The sequence below is a fragment of the Xiphophorus maculatus genome, chromosome 3 (genome assembly GCF_002775205.1).
Source record: "Xiphophorus maculatus strain JP 163 A chromosome 3, X_maculatus-5.0-male, whole genome shotgun sequence".
NCBI lineage: Eukaryota > Metazoa > Chordata > Actinopteri > Cyprinodontiformes > Poeciliidae > Xiphophorus > Xiphophorus maculatus.
The window spans coordinates 13346534-13368793 of NC_036445.1; the positions used below are offsets into that span (position 1 = coordinate 13346534).

General features: G+C 38.2%; 1 protein-coding gene across 4 annotated transcripts in view; it reads right to left on the reverse strand.

Annotated features, from left to right (window-relative positions):
- The window catches only part of LOC102236232 (receptor-type tyrosine-protein phosphatase U), a 234600-nt gene that overhangs the window by 11426 nt on the left and 200914 nt on the right, over nucleotides 1–22260 (reverse strand). For all 4 annotated transcript variants that reach the window (XM_023330570.1, XM_023330569.1, XM_023330567.1 and 1 more), the window contains 4 exons: nucleotides 11607–11761; nucleotides 6715–6850; nucleotides 5180–5329; nucleotides 3380–3694 (listed from right to left, as the gene is read on the reverse strand). In XM_023330570.1, the coding sequence (XP_023186338.1) occupies nucleotides 3380–3694; nucleotides 5180–5329; nucleotides 6715–6850; nucleotides 11607–11761 (756 nt within the window). The remainder of the gene's footprint in view (nucleotides 1–3379; nucleotides 3695–5179; nucleotides 5330–6714; nucleotides 6851–11606; nucleotides 11762–22260) is intronic.

A 22260-nucleotide genomic window follows, 5' to 3' on the forward strand; every position in this document is an offset into this window, starting at 1 on the left:
TAAACTAGTGCTACTGCCTTTATACTAAAATAGGCATGCAGCTGACATAATGGTGTTAACAGGAACAGAGAAGCAGCCTGATAGGTAATGCAAGGTGTTAGATTGAGGCCAGAAGTGATATAATCTAATCCAAAGTCACAAATAAGCTCTATAAGAGATTTCACAGCAGCATCCTTCAATGAACAAATAGTTCTGTTTTCAGGCAAAGGTCAAAAAGCCTCTTTTGTACCCAAGGAAATGAAATAAACAAGTTCAAATGATAGAGAATTATATGTAGTATTGAACAGGGGTACCTCCAAATTTCTTTTTCGATTACCAGACTTTCTAGTATATGTTGCTAACAAATCTGTTGAACCTGCAACACAAACTATTAACTTTATTTTTACATAAGATAGTTTCTGATTTGAGAAATCAATGCAAAAATATGTATATCTAGCATTGTGTGCATTTACGAACTTTAAAAGTGGGAAATATTTAGCACCAGACATCGACTGTTCTGAGTTCAGGGTAACTAAGCTAAAACTCTTTGAATAAGAGACGTGACAATCTGAATTGTGTGGCTTGTTTTCAATCTCTGGTTTATGCATACCTTAGACCTGATATTAGTAAGTTTGAATTTTTGTTTCAGAGCTATGTAGAAAGATAACAGATGTGCACTGAAAACATTTCATTCTAACTTTCTTGCTCTGAGCGACCTTTTATCATACCATGTGTGACACAGCATGTGAAAAACAAGGTGTTACTATTACAATGTAACAAAGACAAAATGATTACATAATTGGAATTTAATTAGCAGTTTTAGCAGGACTAGCATAATTACTGTAACATCAAACTCCATGAACATTTCATGGGCATTGTAGACCTAACCTCTGAGACTGACAACTTTCAAATATTTCATGGCAGGCTAAGGGTGAAAACTCACAGGTATAAAACAGAGCAGATTTGTTTTACTCCATTCAGACTTCCTTTCATCTGCAGAAAGCCTTGCTGTTTAAACAAACCACAGGCATGTATCGATATGTTATATAAGTAGCTTCTTACATCTCTGTCCTTCCTCAGATTTCACTTTAAAGAGCTCACTGACATTGAAAATGGTTAACATTATGTCTTCTTCACTCAATAACAACGTTCACATATTAGATAATTGTCAGTGAAATCCTGTAGCACCACAGGAAATCTACTATTTGAAGGGGAAAAAAACATGAGTTTTGAGTTTCTGTCCAGTCAGAAACTGGACAGAAACTCAGACAGTAAACAGACAAACTTTGAATTAATATTTTTAATTGTGATAAAAAAAAAGGTTGAGCAAACTGTCATAACCTGAAATTTTGTGAATTTCCTAATTAAAGTCTTCAACACTCAAACAAAATTATCACTGGAAGATGCAATTTTCTTCATTTGTCATCAAAGGATCCCTGAATAATTATTTGCATATGTTTACACATCTTCAATATATGAGTAAATAGAAAACAGGTACTGTCCTTATCCTTAACAAATTGCTGAACCATGCTGTTACTTGACACTGTTGGCCGCTACGTCTGCTTCCAGCATGATGCTGAAGAAAATATGCTAAATTATTCTCCTTCGCTTCTTTTTGATCAGTTGCAAAAAGCATTGTCTAAGTTAAAAATATTTGTCTTCTCTGAGGTACATCTCATAAATAATCATACTATGTTCAATGTTATTCAGTCAAAACAACTCCTCACGCTCCCCCCATACTAAACTGTACAACATTGCTTATTCATTTCTTATTCAGTACCTGCCACATAAACAGGTTCAGACACCTCCATTTTTGTCTCTGCACAACAGTGTATTGATCATTATGTGGTGTGTGTTTGTCAGTCTCCTATTATTCATGACAGCATGAAAGAGAAACATGGCAGAGCATATAATGTCCAACTGGTATTTGTCTTTCACGTATCCCGTCCTCATTTTTATAAATCTTAAGATTACATCAGTTCAAAACTTTGATCTTAGCTCCTACGTAACTATCACGAACATGTTATTTTTTCCTCTCAACTGAGAAATACAAAGAATGAAGTCTTTCTTTTTCTTTCATCATAATCAAGGTTATATTACTTGCTTTCATTTCATTGAATCTGTGCTTGATTACAGTAATGATCCCTTTTTTTTTACAAGCAGGGAGACGGCTCAACTTATTCAAAAGCAGAATAAAATAACCTTAAAGAAAGCCTAAGAGATATCATTAAATTTTATGCTTTCATGCATTCAGCAGAATTTACAAGCATATGTACATACATATGTATGTTTTTATTCCATTTGCCTGAAAAGTCTGGCAGGCACTCTTGGAAATGCTTCATAAAAAATAAGCAAGATCATTTTTACCATCACATTAGAAAGGAATGTGTCTTGTTAATTACATCATTTTCTCTGATTGACATGTAGTCTAAACACTTATAGATGCATTTGGTTAAATTAGAATATAATCAAAAAGTGTATTTATTTTGTTCATTCAATTAAAAAATGAGACTCATTCATAGATTTATTTCACAAAGAGTGACTAGGTTCAAGTATTTATAGTGCTCTCCACAAAATGCATATAATGTGACTACTACAGAAGCTTGCCATTCACAGAGAGCTGCTGCTGCTTATTGAGGGAAAGTTGAGTGGAAGGAAAAAGCCTGATAACAGCAGCCTTGACAGTACAGGGCATTAAAAACATGGGTCTGATTCCCAAGGCAATTATCAAATATATTTGCTCTTCCTTAACACCTGAGCTTAGCCGAAACCATGCAGCTTTCATGCTATGACACACTGATATATGAATTTATGCAAATTGAGCCCTGACTAAGAACTTTGTATTGATTTTTTATTGGCCTTCTTCAATGTTCAGATTTCATAATTAGGTAATCAGGCAGTAATCAAAGTTGACAGAAACCATCACCTGTAATAAATCACTACATTACTCTGTATAGAGTCTACAGTATGTGAAGTTTTGCTGTTTCTACTGTAATGCTCAAATTGAATTGTTGCAGCATACATAATGAAATTTGCTGAAAAAAAATGGGGTAGACAACAAGGAGGACTCTGAAATTTCAACATGGGATATTGCCTGCTGGTTTTTTAGGGATATATCTAGAGAACTGAAGTGTAGAAGTGTGATGGGTGTTATCTAGTCATGCCTTGAGATCAACATGGTGAGGGATCAAAGACTGACAAAAAGGCATGAAGTAAGATACAGAAATAGCAACAGGTAAGAAATGTGCAGTTCAAACATTTTGAGCCTGAAAGCAAAATCCTGCACAAGCAAACAGAGACTTGTGTGTTTTAGTGAAGTGAAATGTTTTGCTTATCTCAGTTCTACCTTTGTGCCAATAAATCACTTGGAATGAAAAAGAACAAAACCCTTTTCCCTCACCCAGGCCGAATTCGACTGGTTGAGCTGGTTGAGCATGACGACTGCTGTGCACCCGTAATCAAAAACCAGCCTCCAAAAATCCGCTGTGGTGCCCGGCAAAGGGTGAGGGGTCACGATGAAGGCAGCCTGCCGATGGAAGCTGTCAGCAAGAGCTGCATTGATGTAATTGTTACTCTCCCCCTCTGTGGTGACCAAGAAGGCCAGGGCGCGATCTGGTGGCAGGACGTCCATGCTGCGGTTCTTCTCTCGGTTCCTGGGCAACAGAGCGATGCTGCACTCTTCTACGTCCAGGTGGGGGGTCACAGAGTTCAGCGTCTGCAAATGGAAATGTTAAAGATGGGAGCTGAGCATAAAAGGATATCATAAAAGGAGCATTTTAGAAGTGAGCCATGTGAGATGCACCAGGAATGGAGGAATGAATCAGACGGGAGGAGTGAAAACAAGGACGCAGAGTGCAAAAACCAAATGTTAATTAAAATGTGCATTTCAAAGGCTCATGCGATTTAGCATTCATGTCTGATCCCTTCACGTCATTTTTACTGTTTTCGTATAAAAAAGAAGCTAACAGTGGGGAAGATCCAAGTCTGATAAAAACTCTTTCACAGATATAAGGTGTGAGTCTATTTAAAAAAAAAAAACTTATTAAAATATAGTCTTGACCAAAACCCACAAATCTACCACAAAAATCTTGTCAACAAATGGCAGTTTCATTGTTTAAGGCAGGATGGGTATATATTTATGATTGCTGTAGTGAAGCTTACAGACAAATTGTAAATTCATCCATGAAATACAATAAAAGAATGTAAAACTTGTTAAGCCTTTGGAAATAGAACAATGTCACATGAGTCATTTTAAAACTTTATATATATTTTCTGCTAAAAGCAGAGCGGAAGGAGAGTTTGAAAAATCTGAATGCTGCCTTGACTTATTTTTATTCACACAAATATCAGTATTGCTGCAAATATCTAATAGAATAATGGATAAGCTGGGCAAACTGCCTTTCTAAAGATAAACATGATGAAGTTAGAGAAGAAAAATTACAAAGGCATTGCTGCAAACCAGTTCTCAGTGATGAACACTCTCTCTCATTTGTTTCTAATTACTTTAGACAAAGTGAGAAAATATTTGGATCATTAATGCACAGCATCAATAATAGATCTATGAGCCGCTGATCTCGGTACTGTTTGCAGTCTGAGAGGCAAAGCACACTGGGTGGTGAGCAGGCTTTTAAAGTCAACGCCAGACAGACGAGCACGCAAGATCAAAGAGAGAGACGTTAACATTTTCCTTCATGAAGAAGGAACAGTTTGTAATCAGAGTGCTGCACCACCTACAGTGACATTCCTTAATCATAAACAATCCATCCATCATCGCTCCAGCGGCGTGCATACTGTATGAGGATAGAACAAAATGAAATTAAAGACGGAGCATAATCCTGTTCCTGTAACGCTTTGAAATGCTAAACGTGGAATCGTGGGTTGAGCGCCGCAGCAGACGGAGGTGGCTGAGGTGGGTAGGACATGTGGGAACACAGCTGGCTCGCCACGTTCCTAATCAACATCTAATAAAATGTTCTGCAAGTGTGTTCCTGTAAACTGGGAGCGGATCTTGATGTCAGTCACACAAAATTAAAAGTGAAATGAACACCTTTTTAACACAAATACACACACATCCAATAAGTCTTTTTGCTTTTGCGCTCTATTGATGTCAAAATGTGTCATAAAGCACATATTTACAGAAAATTAATGGCGTAACTCATTTAGCTTGCATTTCAACCTTCAGGGTAAACATCAATCTCACCTGAAACTCCTCCCTCAGAGGAGAGGAGTTGCTCTGAGAATCCACCCGCAGCATCTCTTTGTAGGTAACCGCAAACTCGTTCACCAAGATGGCCGTCTCTCCACACAGACAGGCCTCTAAAATGGCATCATGGATAAAAATATACTGCTCCTGAAATGACAACAGGTCAAGCAATTTATTGCTGTTCAATGCATGTGCACAGATGTTATTTCAGAAAACGCATCAGGGTTGCAATGAAGTGATAGTAAACAGCTGAACAAGAGGGGAACCTAAGAAACACTTGGCAAAAGTATTTTGTTTTTCAGGGCTGGGTCAAAACTCATTCCCCTTCTTTGATGGTTTTATGTTTTTTTTTTTTGTTGTAAAACAATTTTAAACCAATGCTAACACTACGCTGCAGCATAAAAACCTCAATCATTTATAAATTCGCCTCACAACCGCCACAGCCAAGGTGATATATTTACAGTCATTTTCAACAAGTTAAATTATGTTTTCCAAAGAGCATTGTTTGTCATATTAAAAGTGTTTTTTTTTTCAAATTAACAACCTTTAGTCAGTTATGAAACATACTTCTCGTTGAGACCACATTTCTTTCGTAAAGATATTTTGATTTTATTGATCTGATGTAATATTTTAATCTTAAATATTTTTTAGCTGGAAGCAGAAAATCATCATAAATAGCAGAAAGAGAAGCTTGAAAACACATGTTGGTGTGTAATTTATCTATATACAGTAATGCCACTTAGTGACCTGGGTTAATGAAATAAAGGAACTTTTGAAAAATGACTCAGATTTTTGAACAGGACTGTATATCACTGATACCCATTGGTGCAAATTCAATAAATACCAACTATCATACTGAAAGCTCTTTGTTGGCATGTAGTTGTCAGAATAAATGACTACTAATTTGCAATGTCATTATCTAAATTTATGTCTTTAAATCTGTTTAGTTTAACGTTGCGCTCACACAAAATAAAGCAAGTAGTTGTTCAATAGATAAGCATAACTTTCTGACATAAGCAATAATTGTAAAGAAAATCAACCTGTAAGTGGTCTAAGTTTGTGGTGTGAACATAAAGTGTGAAAAAGTATTAAGTGGTTGTATAAACACTCAAACAACATAAAGTGATTTTAGTAAACCTTGTCTTAATGCTAGTGTTGCTTGCAGTGGGATGCAAACAAAATATGCAGAGGGAATTTATGGTCAGACTGAAACGCAACTATGTCAATGTTGTATTCACATTGCATGGGACAGCTATTTAATTTCCTGAACCATCCAGACGACAGCTCATATACCCACACACTGCACAGTGACAGACTGCTTATTTCATTTAAAAATATGGCAATGACCTTTATACAAGTAGCAGAACGGGACTCTATGAATGTAATACAACTGTACTAAGAGAAGGTTTTTTATCAGTATGTCCAGCCTTGTGAGCTGCTGAATATGCAGAATGGATGCACATTAAAATACAAGATGGGTGACTCTGTCTGAATGTGAAGAGGTTTTTCCCTCGCTGCACATTTGTTCTGACCTCTGTCTGGATCATGTTGATGCGTCGCGAGCAGAGGGTTTTCACACAGTTGTAGATATCCACCACACCTTCACACTCGGCCATGTCCAACATGACATCCAGCACAATGTAGCAGCCGGTGCGTCCTGCCCCCGCGCTGAAAGACAAAGGCCAGCGTTAGCTGAGAAATCCTCGCAGTCTACTGCGTTAATAACTAGCTCAAGTTTAGAAAAAAAGCTACTGAATTTCTCTCAGATACTGCTAGACTTCTAGAAATAAAAAAATTATTCATTTTTTCAGTCAGAAATATCCTGTCAGGAGTGATGATGAAAAAGTAATAAATGCATTTGTTACTTCAGGGCTGGACTTTTGTAAGTGTTTACAATGAGGAAGTCCACAAACTGCAGTTTAACACCTTCAACTGACCCAAAACGCTGCAGTAAGAGTTCTGATTAAATTACATTTCATCAAAAATCAGATTTTATTTCTCCTGATTTATCTTCCTTTCATTTGCTCCCTGTTAAATCCATATTAAACTTTGAAATTCTTCTTCTTGTATATAAAGCCTTTGGATGATCTGATTGGTCCAGATGTTCCTAACAGCACTTTGCTCTCAGACTGCAGCTTTGATGGTTCTTAGAGTTTCAAAAAGTAGAAGGTGAGGCAGATCCTTCAGTTCTCAGGGTCCAGCTTTCAATTTTAGTCTCTCTCAGACTCTACTTTTACTCCCTCTGCTACTTTGTTCCACAAGTATTTGCATTATTTGCAGTAATTTCACCTGAATGATTTCTGTTTCTCTCAGTTATTTTTCTCTCCGTAGAAGCTACATCTGGCTTGGCATTCTCTTTAGCTGTGGTGCCTTTCTGGAGGGAGATAACAGCTGAGCTGCCATCAACAAAACATTCTCCTCCTGCAATTAACTTTTTTACTTTTCTTTAACTTAGAAAGTACTCCTACATCAGATGTTCTTTTTTTTCTTGTGTATCTGCTCCATCTTCTCAAACCCCCAGTCAGTCAAGACAAGATGACCACTTGTACCGAGTTCTGCTGGAGGTTTTTCCTGCTAAAGGGGATATTTTTGAAATTGTTCAGTGTTACATGCCTGGCAGGCTGTTTGTTTCTTTCTTTTTCCCCTCCCCCTTTGTTTCTTTACAGGTACTAGGGAAAGCTGGTGTCAATCTCCTCTGATTGATCCTCTTCAACTATGGGCCAATCAGCATGCAGGGAGGCCTTATTTAAGCAGCCCAGCTGGGGAGAGCGGCGGCTGGCTTTGTTACCTGACGCATGTCTTGTTGCTCTTTGTGTGAAGGTTTGTGGTGGGAGTTAGAGGGCGAGGTAAGTTTGGGGTACCCTGTACATTTCATCACGTAGGTGTTTTTTCTGTTAGATACACTAGGTAAGGAGGTGGGTGCCACCCATGTAAAGTTTTGATGGAAACTTTTGTTAGATAAAATAAGCAGGGTTTTTGTTTTCTTTTGTTTCTTTAGCTCAGACGGTAGTTAGGCCCTGTTTTGTTTTATTATTTTCTATGATTTGGCACCCCCCTAACCGCCCCTTTCTCCCCCACAGTTTGTGTGAGCCTTCCGGGATTTTCCCCATCAATAAATCCCTCTTTTTTACAACATTCACCTGGACTCTGTCAAGTGATTGTGGCTGTCGTGTTACTCCCCTCCTCACAAAAAAGGGGGGGGCTGTAACATCAGTAAGAGGGATTGCTGTAAAGACGGCATAATCCAAGCGACTCTCCACTGTCGCTATGTGGTGAATGAATGCTGAAATTCAGTGACTCAAAGCATCTACTCCTTCAAGTAGTTTAGAAGCTTAAACAGTAAGCTGTAATTTCATTATTTTTGTAAATAACTAATTCCATTTTCCACTCCAAAAAAATCTAAGCTAACCACATTGTTGCATCCTTACATAAATAGCCACCTAATCAACAACAAAAAGGTTTTATTTTCTTTCATGTGAAACGGATCGTCATGAGGTCTGTATCATTTGAAGCATGAATATGAACAATGTCCAAAGTACCTACAGTACATTCCAGCTTATGCATGTGTGGGAAAAATGGCTACAAAAGAGGAAATCATGTACTGAAGCACCAGAGGTTACTTACCAGGTAAAATGTTATTCCGCTGGCGCCGAATGATTGCATCGCATCTCGTAGCAATGTTGGTTATTTGCATGCTAAAGTACAATAAATGCCCATAATGCTGCTCAAGTGACTTTTTGTGCAAGAACAAGTGTATAAAATCGACTGATTTGACTCTGTGGGTGTGCTGCGCTTAGAAGTAAATACATACAGAATATTATTTTTTCTCATCTTAACCTGTTGGAACGCCAAGATCCCCAATATGGATCTTTACGGCTGTGGCTTCAAAAAGGAGAAATCAACGGCTGCGTTGTAGGTTATGAGACAGAAATTAATAGGACCTAAAAATTGGTAGTTGCATAATTTACCTGCACCTATAGTTATTCACTAAAAATAATATTGTGTTCTTAATAAATCCTTTTGATAAAAATAAATAAATAAATAAAAATAAAAAGTTATGGAAGCAAGGTATTTGACTCTTTGATGAAATATTTCTGACTGGTTAGGTGAGCCAGCTCAGTCCAAACAGCCACAGATCTGTTAACAGAGGAGGTGGATGAAAGGAGGTTATTCATAAACTATAATCTGTCATGGACAGAACATCTCATCTGCTTTGCATGACACTCCGGGGGCCCTCAGCAGCACTTTAAGCGTAGCATGTCTGCACCCACAAAACAGCAATGAATACTAGTTCAGGTCCTTTCTTTTTAACTGCAGCCAGGCTCATTAGCAGCAGCAGCTTTTGTAACTAAAATAGGTATTTGTCCTTTTATGTACCATCAACTGCATGTACCATTATTTGTTTCATTATATATTTTTGAAGCTGCAATATAATCTCTGGATCTGGAACTTTACTTAGGACGTCTAGTTTCCTACAAGTCCTTCAGATGCTCTACACAGTGTGATGCTCCTTTATATATGGCTGTAAAGCACATTTCCACACAACTATCCCACTACTTGAAGTCTAATATTGATTAAAAACTCCCACTTTTAATACAAAAAGAAAAACATATACATATATTTTATTTTATTCACCCTTTAATTGTTAGTAATGATTTTAAGCTTAAGAAATAATTCTCAGAGATAATCTATCCTGGTATCCTGCTGGACTGTTTGATAAGCATGTGAAGCTATTAAGTCACAAAAGAAAATGTGGACACCTGTAGACAAATTAGATACCAACCACTTGATGATGTAAATACTTTCAGACATTTCGTGCTTTTTTTCCTCTGTTCTCTCAACCTCCGTGTCACAAACAGAACCCAAAGTAATCAAGCTACTAACATAAACAATCAGGCTATTATGATCTTGGACAGGAAGCCTGTTAGATCAATTCTCTATGTATTTATTTATATCATATCCTGTTCAGAAACAGTATATGATGAAACCTGTTTCCAAATGTTTATAAGGTCAGACGACACAGGTGCTTATTGACCTTTGTTTCCACTCAGGGTTTCTGTTTCATTAAAACAGAGCATCTGGTGGGAATTGTAAAGTGACTTTACGTAAAACATTTTCAGTGACAAATAATGTATGAGGGTGGGGCAGCATTATTTTAAACATAAGCATAACATAAATTTATGCTTATGTTTAAAATAAAATTGTTAAATAACTTGAATGCACAGTTATAAATTGTGTTTTATGTAGTACTAAGTCTAGTTTATTGTAAGGAGGAAAAAAGAGAGAAAGTTAACTGTCAGAATAATGTTTGCGAATGCTGCGACAACAATATGAATTGTGATAAACAAGTAAAAATATTAATGTCTTCCTACTTTGGGTTCATGGCAAGTTCAAACCTTAAAAATGAATTGTCTATCCAGCTACTGGAAAATAAAATCACTATTTATAGCTCACCCACTCCTGCTGCTTAGGCACTGAAGAAATAGCTTCTTAATGATTTTACCACCTTACCCCCCTCTTTACCCTGTAAAAGATTTTTATGTGCTGCAATAAACAACTATTGTACCCAAATATACACCAGACACAGAAAGGATGAATATCCTAAAATAATTAGCTAACATTTATTGCACTTCAGGCAGTTTCTCTGCGTATTTATATTGGATACAACTATACTAACTATAAAATTGTGATATATTGTCCTGCCTTGCACGAAACCACAAAATGTGGGGTTCCTCAACTGAAAACTCAAAATTAGACATCATCTTAAAGTACAATTATGCAGAAATAGAAGGAGATTGTCATTTAAACCTTCACCTTTTTTTCTTTAATTTGATGGAGTCATCTTTTACTGTCAATGATTGTGTTTTGGATTGTTGGATGCTTGTACATTGTTTTGTTTATCTCAAACTAACCCAAACTATGAGAGCAGGCATGAAAGAAAATGTTGTGTTGTGTGGGCTGTTTGTGAAACTTGAATACTATTAAACTGAAGAAGTAAATTAACACTGTCTAATATCTGGAGAGATGGGATTGTGTGAGCCTATGTATGTGTTCACATAATGCATTTAGTTTGTACATTTCCCTTTTTCCTTTCCCTTCTTCCACATGTCGATTCACCTCTTGCACATTTAAGCACTCACATTTAACTACCAAACTAAGGCTTAGCCCAAATTTAATTTAAACATTTTTCAACCAAGACCTGGCAGAAGGCACAAAATGTGTTTGGCAAATTGGAGAATCAGGAAAGAGAGCAAGTCATAGAAGGCAATGAAAACAGCTTAAAAGTTAAAAGGGAATTTTTTACTGCCATTATCAAGATAAAGATAACAAACATGTGATAAATCTAAAATTAAACCTGCCATATGAAAATACAGCTGTTATCTGTGTGCATTTAAATGAACTGGGAGGGGCACAGCCACCCTACCTGCAGTGGACCACCACGGGGCCAGCATCAGGAGGCGTGGAGGCTTTCACCCTGCGTATAAAAGCCAACAGTCCAGTGGCATGATAGGGCACGCCATGTTCAGGCCAGGATGTAAAGTGGAACTGACGGACTTCATGCTTGGTTGAGTATCCTCTCTGTCAACAGGAAAAGAGTAATATTTACATGCACAGGTGCCTAAACAATGAAAAAAGTGAATAGCTACTCCCCCATTTTATGTCATCACTCCATTCAATCAGAGGAATGTACAGATTTTACTAAGCTTCATGGAAACTGTAAAAATTATAACAAAATTATTGCTAAATTCTAGACCTAATCTCGTCAGACGTTGGTTTACACTCTGACTCACTTGTAGTATAGAAAATAAAATACGGTCATTATAGCATAGCCTTGTTGGTCAGACAGTATGTAGACATAAAGAGGCAACAAGAATGAGATTTTTCTTTATCTTTTATAAGTTCCATTTTTCTTACTGCCTTTAAACTAAACACGGTGGTAAAGAATGGGTGCATTTCTTTATAAACTTTGTCCTTGTTGCTTACTTACTCATTGTCCATAACAGCATCCCATTGATCATGCTCTATGACTAAGCCTGGTTTTAGTTTTATAAATAATTTTAGTCTAAGATAAGCAATAATTTAAGTAAAACTGTATTTTTTCTTTAAAAAAAAAAAAAACGGGATCAAGCGTCATGTTTATTCTACTGAGGAAATGTTATATTAACACAACTCTTGTTTCCTAAATCTTTAGATTAAAGTAAATATTAATATTAACCTCATACAAACAGATTCCAGATGTTGAGGGACACTTACAAGGATGAAGCAGAACTATATGAAAGATGGTCTTCCTCGTAAAAGTACAACTTTGATTCGATTCAGTTAAATTGTGGTACATTATTTATGGAAATTGTAAAAAAACATGACGCCCAGTGTGGACACCCATGAGAACATCGACCATCAGACAGAGAGTGGGAGGACACACCATCGACTCGAACATTTTGTGTTCTGTTGTTCTTATCGTTTCCATGCCTATTATGTATCTTCCCCAACTCTGCAACATGTTATAATATAGACTAGAAAATTCCTGAAGAAATTTAACCGGGGCCTGCCAAAGTGTGCCTGTCGGTTTGGACCCAGTGTTCGGATGCTAAAAATTAGCATCAATGCTAAGATTAGCTACTGCGCAAGACAGTGACCTGACCTGAGAGAAAAAGATAATGCAAGGTAATATTATTGCATCACCTATGGCGGTGCACTAGTGGAGGGCAGTGAAGTGCTAATGTTTGTGCTAATGTTAATGTACTGCTTTGCTATGAAAGGCAGCGCACTAACCTAAGAGAGAAACATAATACAGGCTAAAATTATTGCACCGCCTACGGCCGTGCACTAACCAGAGGGGAGTATTAAGGCTTTTATTTTGAAATTTTAAGTATACTTCATTTTAAATGTCCAAACTAATCCCATGAGTAACAGTGATTGGGTTAAATCGTTTCTATAATGCCCAAAAGAGCAATTACCTGATGTAAAAATTGTCAATGCTTTTATTTTGAAATGTTTAATAAGCTTCATTTTAAATGGCCACACTAATCCCATGTGTAACAATGGTTGGGTAAAATCAGTTATAAAAAGCCCAAAACACAAGTAGTTCTAAAGGCCAGCTCAGTCCTCCTCTGTAGCAGTAGCGGCTGGTGCTAAAAAAAACTGAGGGGGGCGCACACAAACAAACAAATGAAAAACAAACAAAACAAATCTTAAAAAATAGCACTATTTGAACATGAATTTTGCCCTCCTTTCCTTCTGCCCTGCAAATTTCTCAATTACATTCTTGTTAAAGTCAGTCATCTCTGTGACTAGTCTTTTCTCCATTGACAACATGGCCAATGCATTCAGCCTGTCCTGAGTCATTGAGTTTCTCAGAAAAGTCTTGATTCTTTTCAGAGTTGAAAAGCACCTTTCAGCTATGCTAAGTTTCCCCCAAAAACTTAGCTTCATTGCATTGTCTAGGTGGCTGCGGCTGTTTTCGTGCCGTTTGCATTTTTCTGAAAGATGTTTTAAGTCTCTTACCCCAGTTGTTGTCCACATTGCCTCCGTGCCAGAACTTTGAAATAGCAAACAAGGAAAGCAGTAAAATGCATTGCTTAATGCAAACGTAAACGTGAATCGACCTAACGAACTGCAGCTGCGCTAATGAGTCGAATCGGGGATTGTCCAATCACACAATGTTTTAAAAAAAATTAGCCAGTACTGACGCTCTACCAGTAATGACACAACAGAATGGGTGTGTCCGGGACGCAGAGCACTGCGCCCTGTGGAAAACCTTAAACAACCAATTAAAAGTCAGCCTCAGATCACCTGCTTGCCAAAAGTTGATGCGCCTACATACACTCTCATTAGGACGGCGCCCTGCACATAGGAAGTGTGCACAATGTGAGCAATTAGAATTATATATTTACTATTTTAATAAATTCTAACATGTCTATTGGACACACAGTATGAATAAATACATTTCTAAGTATTTTGCAGTTCAGAATAGAAATCATTTATTATCTAAACAATTTAAAGGGGGCGGCGCCCAAGCGCCCCCTACTGGCCAGCCGCCACTGCTCTGTAGTAACTGACAGTTCTGCCATGTTGTAGTCCTAACCTTGAGTCATTGTAGTTCTAAAGAGCAGCTCAGCTGTCGCGTGATGAAGCAGACAGGAAGAGACAGAATTCCAGTAGTTTGAAGTAGTTTGTTTTTCTGAAAGATCTGAGAGGAATATTCAGGCTTTTATTTTGAAATGTTCAGTAAGCTTCATTTTAAATGTCCAAACTAATCCCATGAGTAACAGCGATTGGGTGAAATCAGTTATATAATGCCCGAAAGAGCAATTACCTGATGTAAAAACTGTCAAGGCTTTTATTTTGACATTTTTATTAAGATTAATTTAAAAAGGCCACACTAATCCCATGTGTAACAATGGTTGGGTAAAATCAGCTATAAAATGCCCAAAACACAATAAGTTCTAAAGGCAGACTCAGTCCTCCTCTGTAGTAACTGACAGTTCTGCCATGTCGTAGTTCTAACCTGCATGTTCTGCCATAGTTAGAACTACAGTGATGCGTTTTTGTAGTCCTAATCAGCTGCTCTGCCCTGTCCTGCTCTTTGTTCTGTTGCTATGGTAATGAAGCTTGTCTGTCAGACACTCAGGGCTGACAGAATTCCATTTCTTTGAGCCAGCCAGTTTGACAGAAAAAAGCAGTCCTAACAACTCCTTCCCGTTCGGGAACCGTGATACGTACTTGAAAACCGTTTGAAGCATCTGAGAGGGCTATTTGTCGTCTCCAGTAGTACCACGATTCATATTCTCTACCTCACTCACAGTAATAACAGCGATGAGAGAAAGATGGTGTGTGCTGAGCTCAGAAATTTTTCAGAAATGCATGGAAGTCAGTCTGTGACTATCCTCAGAGGGATATTGAGGCTTTTATCTTGAAATTTTCAGTAAGCTTCATATAGAATTGTTGTTTGGGTTAAATGAGTTATTTACTGGCAAAACAGCCAGTAGTTCTACATAAATGGCAGCTCAGCCCTCTGTTTTAATTCAGTGTTAGTTAGAACTACAGATATGGCGTTTTTGTAGTCCTATCTATTAGCATTAGGTTAAAGGCTAAAGCTAATAGATAGGCACTTTCTGCGCAAGCCAGTGCCTTAACCTGAAATAACAAGATAATGCAGGCTAATATTAGGCCCCAATAAAGAGACGTTTTATTAGGTGTGGAACAATAGGTGCCTGCCATGCAAGACATTCTTGTTTTAACCTTGTTTTCAAGAAGGTTAGGGATACAAATTTTCTAACCTTGAAATGTTGAAGATTTTAGAAATTTGGAATGAAGATGATGTCATGGAAAAGAGAACTTCCAACTACAAACACTTGTTTGGATTCTTGTTGGAAAGAAAGAAAATGGTTAAAATACTAGTGGAAACCATTTTTTTTTTTAAAATAGTACTTAACAGTTGATTTCTTTTTACATGGTAAGTCTGGCTATTTTTAGACCAGGGGTCACCAACCTTTTTGAGACCAGGAGCTACTTCACAGGTTCAGAGTAACACGAAGGGCCACTTGTTTGATACAGACATAAATTTTCTTTACAACAAAAATTCATTTAAGTAAATATGATTACATGCTGCCTGATCATATTAATGTTAGGGACTATGCACAATAGTTATCAGTAAGAACAGCTATGGTTAATTGCTATATTGTGGTCAGACGTTCTTAGTTCAGAGTTTTAAGTTGGTGACGTGGGGAACGCCGAAGCCTAAATCTTATAGGTCAGTTTTCTTTTTCTGTGAGTTAAAAATGATGACTGGAGCTTGAACCACTCATCATTTGAACCTCAGGTTCTGCCTGAGGTTTTTACAGTGCGCGGTTCTGGCGGGTTGTCGGTTTATTAGCTTTTTTGTGATTTTGTGAACTGAACAGCTGATGGGTCACCTGCGGGCTGACACAAGCAGATGTCGACAAAAAATGTCTGACAGATTGGAAGGTACAAAACTATCACTGCACCTGACCTGCAGGAGCACAACCACCTCTCCAACGCGCAAACATCGGCACAAAACTAAACCACTAAAGCAGCGCACCCTTTTATTTCTTTTTTCTTTTTTTTTTACACAAACGATGCTAAATAATAAAGACATTGAAGTGAAGCAGTGAGATCCACGGAAAGAGGAGGATTGGCGAAATCTTATAACTACGGGAGGTTCAAACTCCACTCATCATTTTTAGCTCACAGAAAAAGCAAACTGACCAATAAGATTTAGGCTTTGGGTGCCCTTTGACCCCCACAGACTCACACTGATGCGCGCTACATACAAGATGTTTTGGCACAAAAGAACTTTTTCTTCTCCATAATTTTGTTATTAGTAAACAGGGTTGGATAATAGAAATACAATAACTTTTCTTTTTTTAATTTAAAGGAAAATCTCTCAGTGCGTCCAGCTGTACAGCTGCTGCTGCAACAATCCAAACTCTCAGTCACTTGTGGGCAATTTAGAATCACACAGAAAAGCTCCAAAAGGGAATCAAACTCAAAACTCTGAACTAAGAACTTCTGATCACATAATAGCAATTAACCATAGCTGCCATGGTAAATTATTACTGATAACTACTGTCAGTAGTCCCTAACATTAACATGATCAGGCAGCATGTAATCATATATATATATATATATATATAGCCAAGACAATTTATGTCTGTATCAGACAAGTAGCCCTTCGTGTTACTCTGGACCCGTGAAGTAGCTCCCAGTCTCTAAAAGGTTGGTGACCCCTGATCTAAGGAATCTGGGTGAATGAGAAAGACAACGGTATACTTTAAACTTCTACTTTAATAATTCTGTCTTTTCCACTTTTCCTTCTCTAATGTCTCCTCCCACTTAGTTAATTAAGAAAACAGAGAAATAAATATATGGTAAACTGCTCTAATATTCCCTAAGTAAACATGCTCTGATCTGCATCCAGAAGAGCTTAGAAAGTTCTCAATTAACTATTGTTCTATTGTCTTTTCTGCAAAGAAAATATCATAAAGCATAACTTATTTTAAATACTTCATGTGAATAGCTGAACATTTAATATGCATGTCTTAAAAGTCTTAACTGTGACATTTGTAAAGCATTTCTTGAGGAAACAATGATAGTTCCCCTCTCTGCTGTCGCTATCCCCAAACATCCTGGTACCAGCAACCCCCCAAGCTCCCCTCTCTGCTGTTGCTATCCCCAAACATCCTGGTACCAGCAACCCCCCAAGCTCCCCTCTCTGCTGTCGCTATCCCCAAACATCCTGGTACCAGCAACCCCCCAAGCTCCCCTCTCTGCTGGCGCTATCCTCAAACATCCTGGTACCAGCTACCCCCCAAGTTCTCCTCTCTGCCGTCGCTAACCCCACAGCGTTATGGTACCAGCTGTCGTTACGCAATAGTCAGCCCCGCCCTCAACCTCACAACATCCAAGGAGTGACTACTGACCAGCTCTCCGTCCAACGGGTCCAAAAAATCTCTAAGCCTTCGAGTATTACCCTGAAGCAAGTCTAGTAGAGATGATCTATCTAAGCTGGTGTCGAAGGAGACTCAACTAGCCTTTAACTACCTACAGTCCAAGAGTTATGGCCTTTTCCAGTTAAGAAGCAATCAGCTGAGTAGCCCTCACACCTGCACAACCTCAATAACCACTCCTATTAACGGTAGCGCCCCCTCTAAGTACAACGTGCGCTTGTTACAGACTAGTCAAAATCCTCTTTGAAATAGAAGCAAAGCAGACCTGGCTGTTGTCCTTCGAACACTTCAGATCTTCATCACTCAGTCACCTTTGTCTTTTCTCCAAGTCTGTTGCTGCAACTTTGAGATCCTAGGGTTGAGGCAGAGTAAGGCAGCCAAATCAGGAACCAGGGCTGAGGGTCAAGGGGTCTTGTCCCTTCTGGCGGTGCGAAGTCTCAACTTCCCCATGGCTCCAGGGTGCCAGACCTCTCTTCTTGGTCCCCTTGGCCTTATATACCCTTTCAACCCATGCCTCTATAAGGCGTACGTGACCTCTCGAGCATGCAACTACCTCATCGGAAAGTCCCAGCCATTCCCACATATACCCTGCTTCCCTCCCTTACTTTCCTCGTGACCATCTTAGTTTCAGATCCTTAATTGGGACACAGCTCTGGGGCAAGTCCAGACATGTTCGGACTTGCCTTTTTCCCTTGCCTCTGTATCTAACACATTGTTTGATTATTACTTCAATTACAGTTTTATATATGGTGTATGATCATCATAAGTAAATTCAAAATATCTTGTCCCATAATCATCAAAAAATCAAAATGCAAGATTCACTTGCTCAGGCCTTCATGATCTGTTGTCTGCATTAGTCTGGAATGATCCCACCTCCTCATACCAGTTTTCACAACACAGTGACCCCCCAATACTTACGTCCAGTTACCTGAATTTTTTTTCAGTTATTAAAAAATCCAGGGTGGCACCCAGTACCTCAGCGTTCCCGAATTATACATGTCAACAAAAATACGCCCAACTCTCCGGAATATATTCGGTTTTGGTGTTTCTTCCTCCTGTGTTTGATCAATTTGTGGCTCAACCTTGGTTTTTTCCACCCTGGATTCCATTCTGTCTATCTTGATTTTTAAAGCCACGATCTCCTTATTTAATTCCTCGTTCTCCCTAGTAAGGCACAGCAGTTTTTCTGACTTTTCTTTTAAAGATTTTTCCGCGTCATTTTTTGCCATGGCCCGCTTCCGTTCTAGTTTAATTGTTAATTGTTGCATGTTGCAATAATCATTATGCATTCTTTCAATTGTTGTTCTCGCTTCCTCCAATTCCAAATTAACTTTAATCATTTGTTTTTTATAATACCCATTCGAACTTATGAGTTTGCAATTCTCTACATGCCAATTTGTTGAGTCATCGGTCCTGTTCAGTCTCTCTAGTTTCCTCTTCAGACTCTCCACTGTTTTCTGAAGCTGCTCATTTTCACTGTTCAGCTTCATCTGGTTCTTCTGGAGAATCTCTAACTTTTGTAACGTGAAATCTTTCTCCGCCATTGTTTCTTTCTCGTTCGAACCTTAAACTGCAAATGAATTTCTCTGTGGAATCTGGGAATACAAAGACAGTCACCAGTGATGTCACAAACAGGATGTGTGACATCACAGTTCAACATCATAGCCACAAGAAGTCTGTTGGGTGTGGGGGGGAAGGGGGGGGGGGGGGGGGGGGAAGGGGGGATGTTTTTAAAAAAAAAAACTTTATTAACACTGTATAACGACAGAGAGAAACATTTGTTCTGTCTCAAGAATAAACAAATACAGATAAACATGTTCAAGAAAAAGAAAAAGCTAAGGGGCTTCGGTTCCCAACTGTACATTCAAAGCAATACAGATTTAAATTGTTTTAATATCTATTTTTTGTCTTTGATGGTCGGGATATAAAACTTAACTTCATGGTAAAATGCAGCAAGGCATGGCTTCCCCTACCTGGAACAGTGAATATGATATTTAGCTAGTGACAATAAAGGATTTATCAGAAACTCTGAATTGTTGAGCTTCTAGTGAGGCCAAGTAAGAATCTTCCCATAACAGCATAAATTGTGCTTCTATGTTGTTGTGGATAAAGTCACATGTATTGCTAACTAAGGCTAGGCGCCTGACTACAAATATGGTAATAGGCAGTCAGAAAGGTTCGGCTGAGGAGCCGAGTGTGAATAAAACACCAAGAGACAGGTAGTAAGTTTAAGTTATTGTATTCAAGCTTACAGTTTTGCATACATTTATGGACCAGTTCGGCAAACATCAAAGAAGCTCATAAACCGACGACCCACCAGAACCGCACACGGTAAAAAGCTCTGCCAGGATCCAAACAACTGCTCTCTTAGAACTACGGGAGGTTCAAACTCCTGTCATTCATTTTTATGTCGTGTCTCCCAGTCCTCCCTCATCGCCCCCTGGTGGTCCCAGTGCTCCCTTGTCCCTTCGCAAGTCAGTCACTGCTCTCCTTATGCATTGCTATGGGCAGGCCCCAATTATCTTGAGACATTTTATTTAAATTGAATGGAAACAAAAATCAAAGAAGGCAAAACATATATATGTATCACCACATGCTTTTTGAGGAATTAGGAAGCTACAGCAGAAAAAAGCTTCTGATCCCAGCAAACAAAGAGGGCTGAGACTTCAGAGAGGACCAGCAGCAAGTTCTATACTCATACCAACTTATACCAAGTTGTATTACCTATGCTGAAACGTTTTCTAAAAAAAACACACAGATGCAGACTATTCAGGCAAAAACTTCTTCTGTTTGACAGTTTTTTTCCCATAGTGTTTCACAGTTGTTGCTTTAAGTTTTATCGTGACTCTGCTTCCTGTCTTCTACATAATAAGTAGATAAATACATGAATAAGTAAATTAATAAAATTTGCATCATTCACTAAGAGAGCAATAATGTTAACGTACAATGTTTTTTGTGAGCCATATGAGCCAAGAGCTGCCTGCTTTTTCCTATCTTTTACTCATGTTGGTTTATCTGACGCCCCATTAAAGGTAGATTCAAATGTGAAGTTAAAAGTTTTCTGAAACATCAACTTCCGTCAAATCTATATGTAGGCTATTTCTCATTTGCAATACATCCTGTTACATACTTTGCACGTGCCTTAGAATGAATGATGTACAATTGACAGTGTGATACCATCATTTTTTTTTTTCTTATGACATACTTAATCGTTGCTTGACCAATTAAATTTGAGCCAGCTGGCATTACAAACTAACTTAATTGTAATACAACTGGGATTGAATTGGAATGTATATAACCTGTCTTTACAGCTAGATTGATTTGAAAAAATTGTTTCTATATGAAATAGAAATGTTTGTTTTGATATGTCTTGTTGTAAACCAGCTCTGTATAAATAAACTCAGTAATTTGACTACGAAACGTTGCCGTTTTAGGAAAGCAGACTGATGCAAATATGGTTTATCCAAAACTTGAGGTCATCCATCATCGACGGCCTGCTTGTGTGCATCCATGTAGGCAAAATCACACTCGCAGCTCTTTAACCAACTGTGTCATGTACATGCGTGATTTAGAGACAGATTTTAAACAGAGGCACTCAGGATCATTAAACTCAGTGGATGCTGCGTTTTGCCTTTAGCACATCCCATGACAACACAATTCTGTCAACTCCTGTGCATAACCTTTTTTGTTGCTGTAGTAATTGCCGATTGTCTGTTAGAAAAACAAGAATAAGTCAAGTGTGGAGGTTGAAACTGAGAGACACCGTAAGAGGATGGCAAAGGAAAGAAAAGAAAATGAGTAAGGTCCGAAATAAAACAATCTTGTGTCTGAAAAGTAAGACAGAGAAAACTGGGCAAATAAGACAATAAAACTACAGATAGTCAGAATCAACTATTGCTGATGACAGGCTATTGTAATCAATCTATTAGAGAAAAAGCAATCATATAAGCATTCATGGCTAGATTTAATAGAATTTGTTAAAGAGCTCCAACAAGAACACGAGCATTCACCTGCTTTCACATCAATATTTAAATATCAAAGTACATCAAGTCTATCATCAAGTGTCAAAGAGTTTTAAAGAAAGCGTAAACTTCCAAACAGTCACATCGTGGCTCAAACAAAAACAGCCAAAGCGGTTCGCTTCAGCCTTCCTGTGATTTTTGATCTCAGAGGGGTTCAACTCCTGAAGAGCCTGACGTCCTGTCACCATGGCCACCCTGAGTGTTATGCATGAAGCCCACTTTAATTTGAATCTCCATGCACAGAAAACTTTCTGCTGCCTTTGTTGGTTTTCAGGAAGAGGCACAATCCCTTGGTGAAACTAAAAACAAACATTTATTCATCCATTATAATTATAAGGCTATTAAGTCGTTGTAATGTCAATTGATTATTGAAAGAAATTCACAATAGAGGGACCAGTCTCTCTATAAGAAAAATTTAAAACTGAACACATAAACACCCATTAATGATAAGAAGCAACAGGAGGAATGACTGCTTAGAAAGACACAGACCGATCGGATGCGTATCCGATTCAAAGGTGATCTAACGTCCTGGTGGGATTCATCCAACCTGAATGTCATTGATACTCGACAAACGTCACTATTCTGC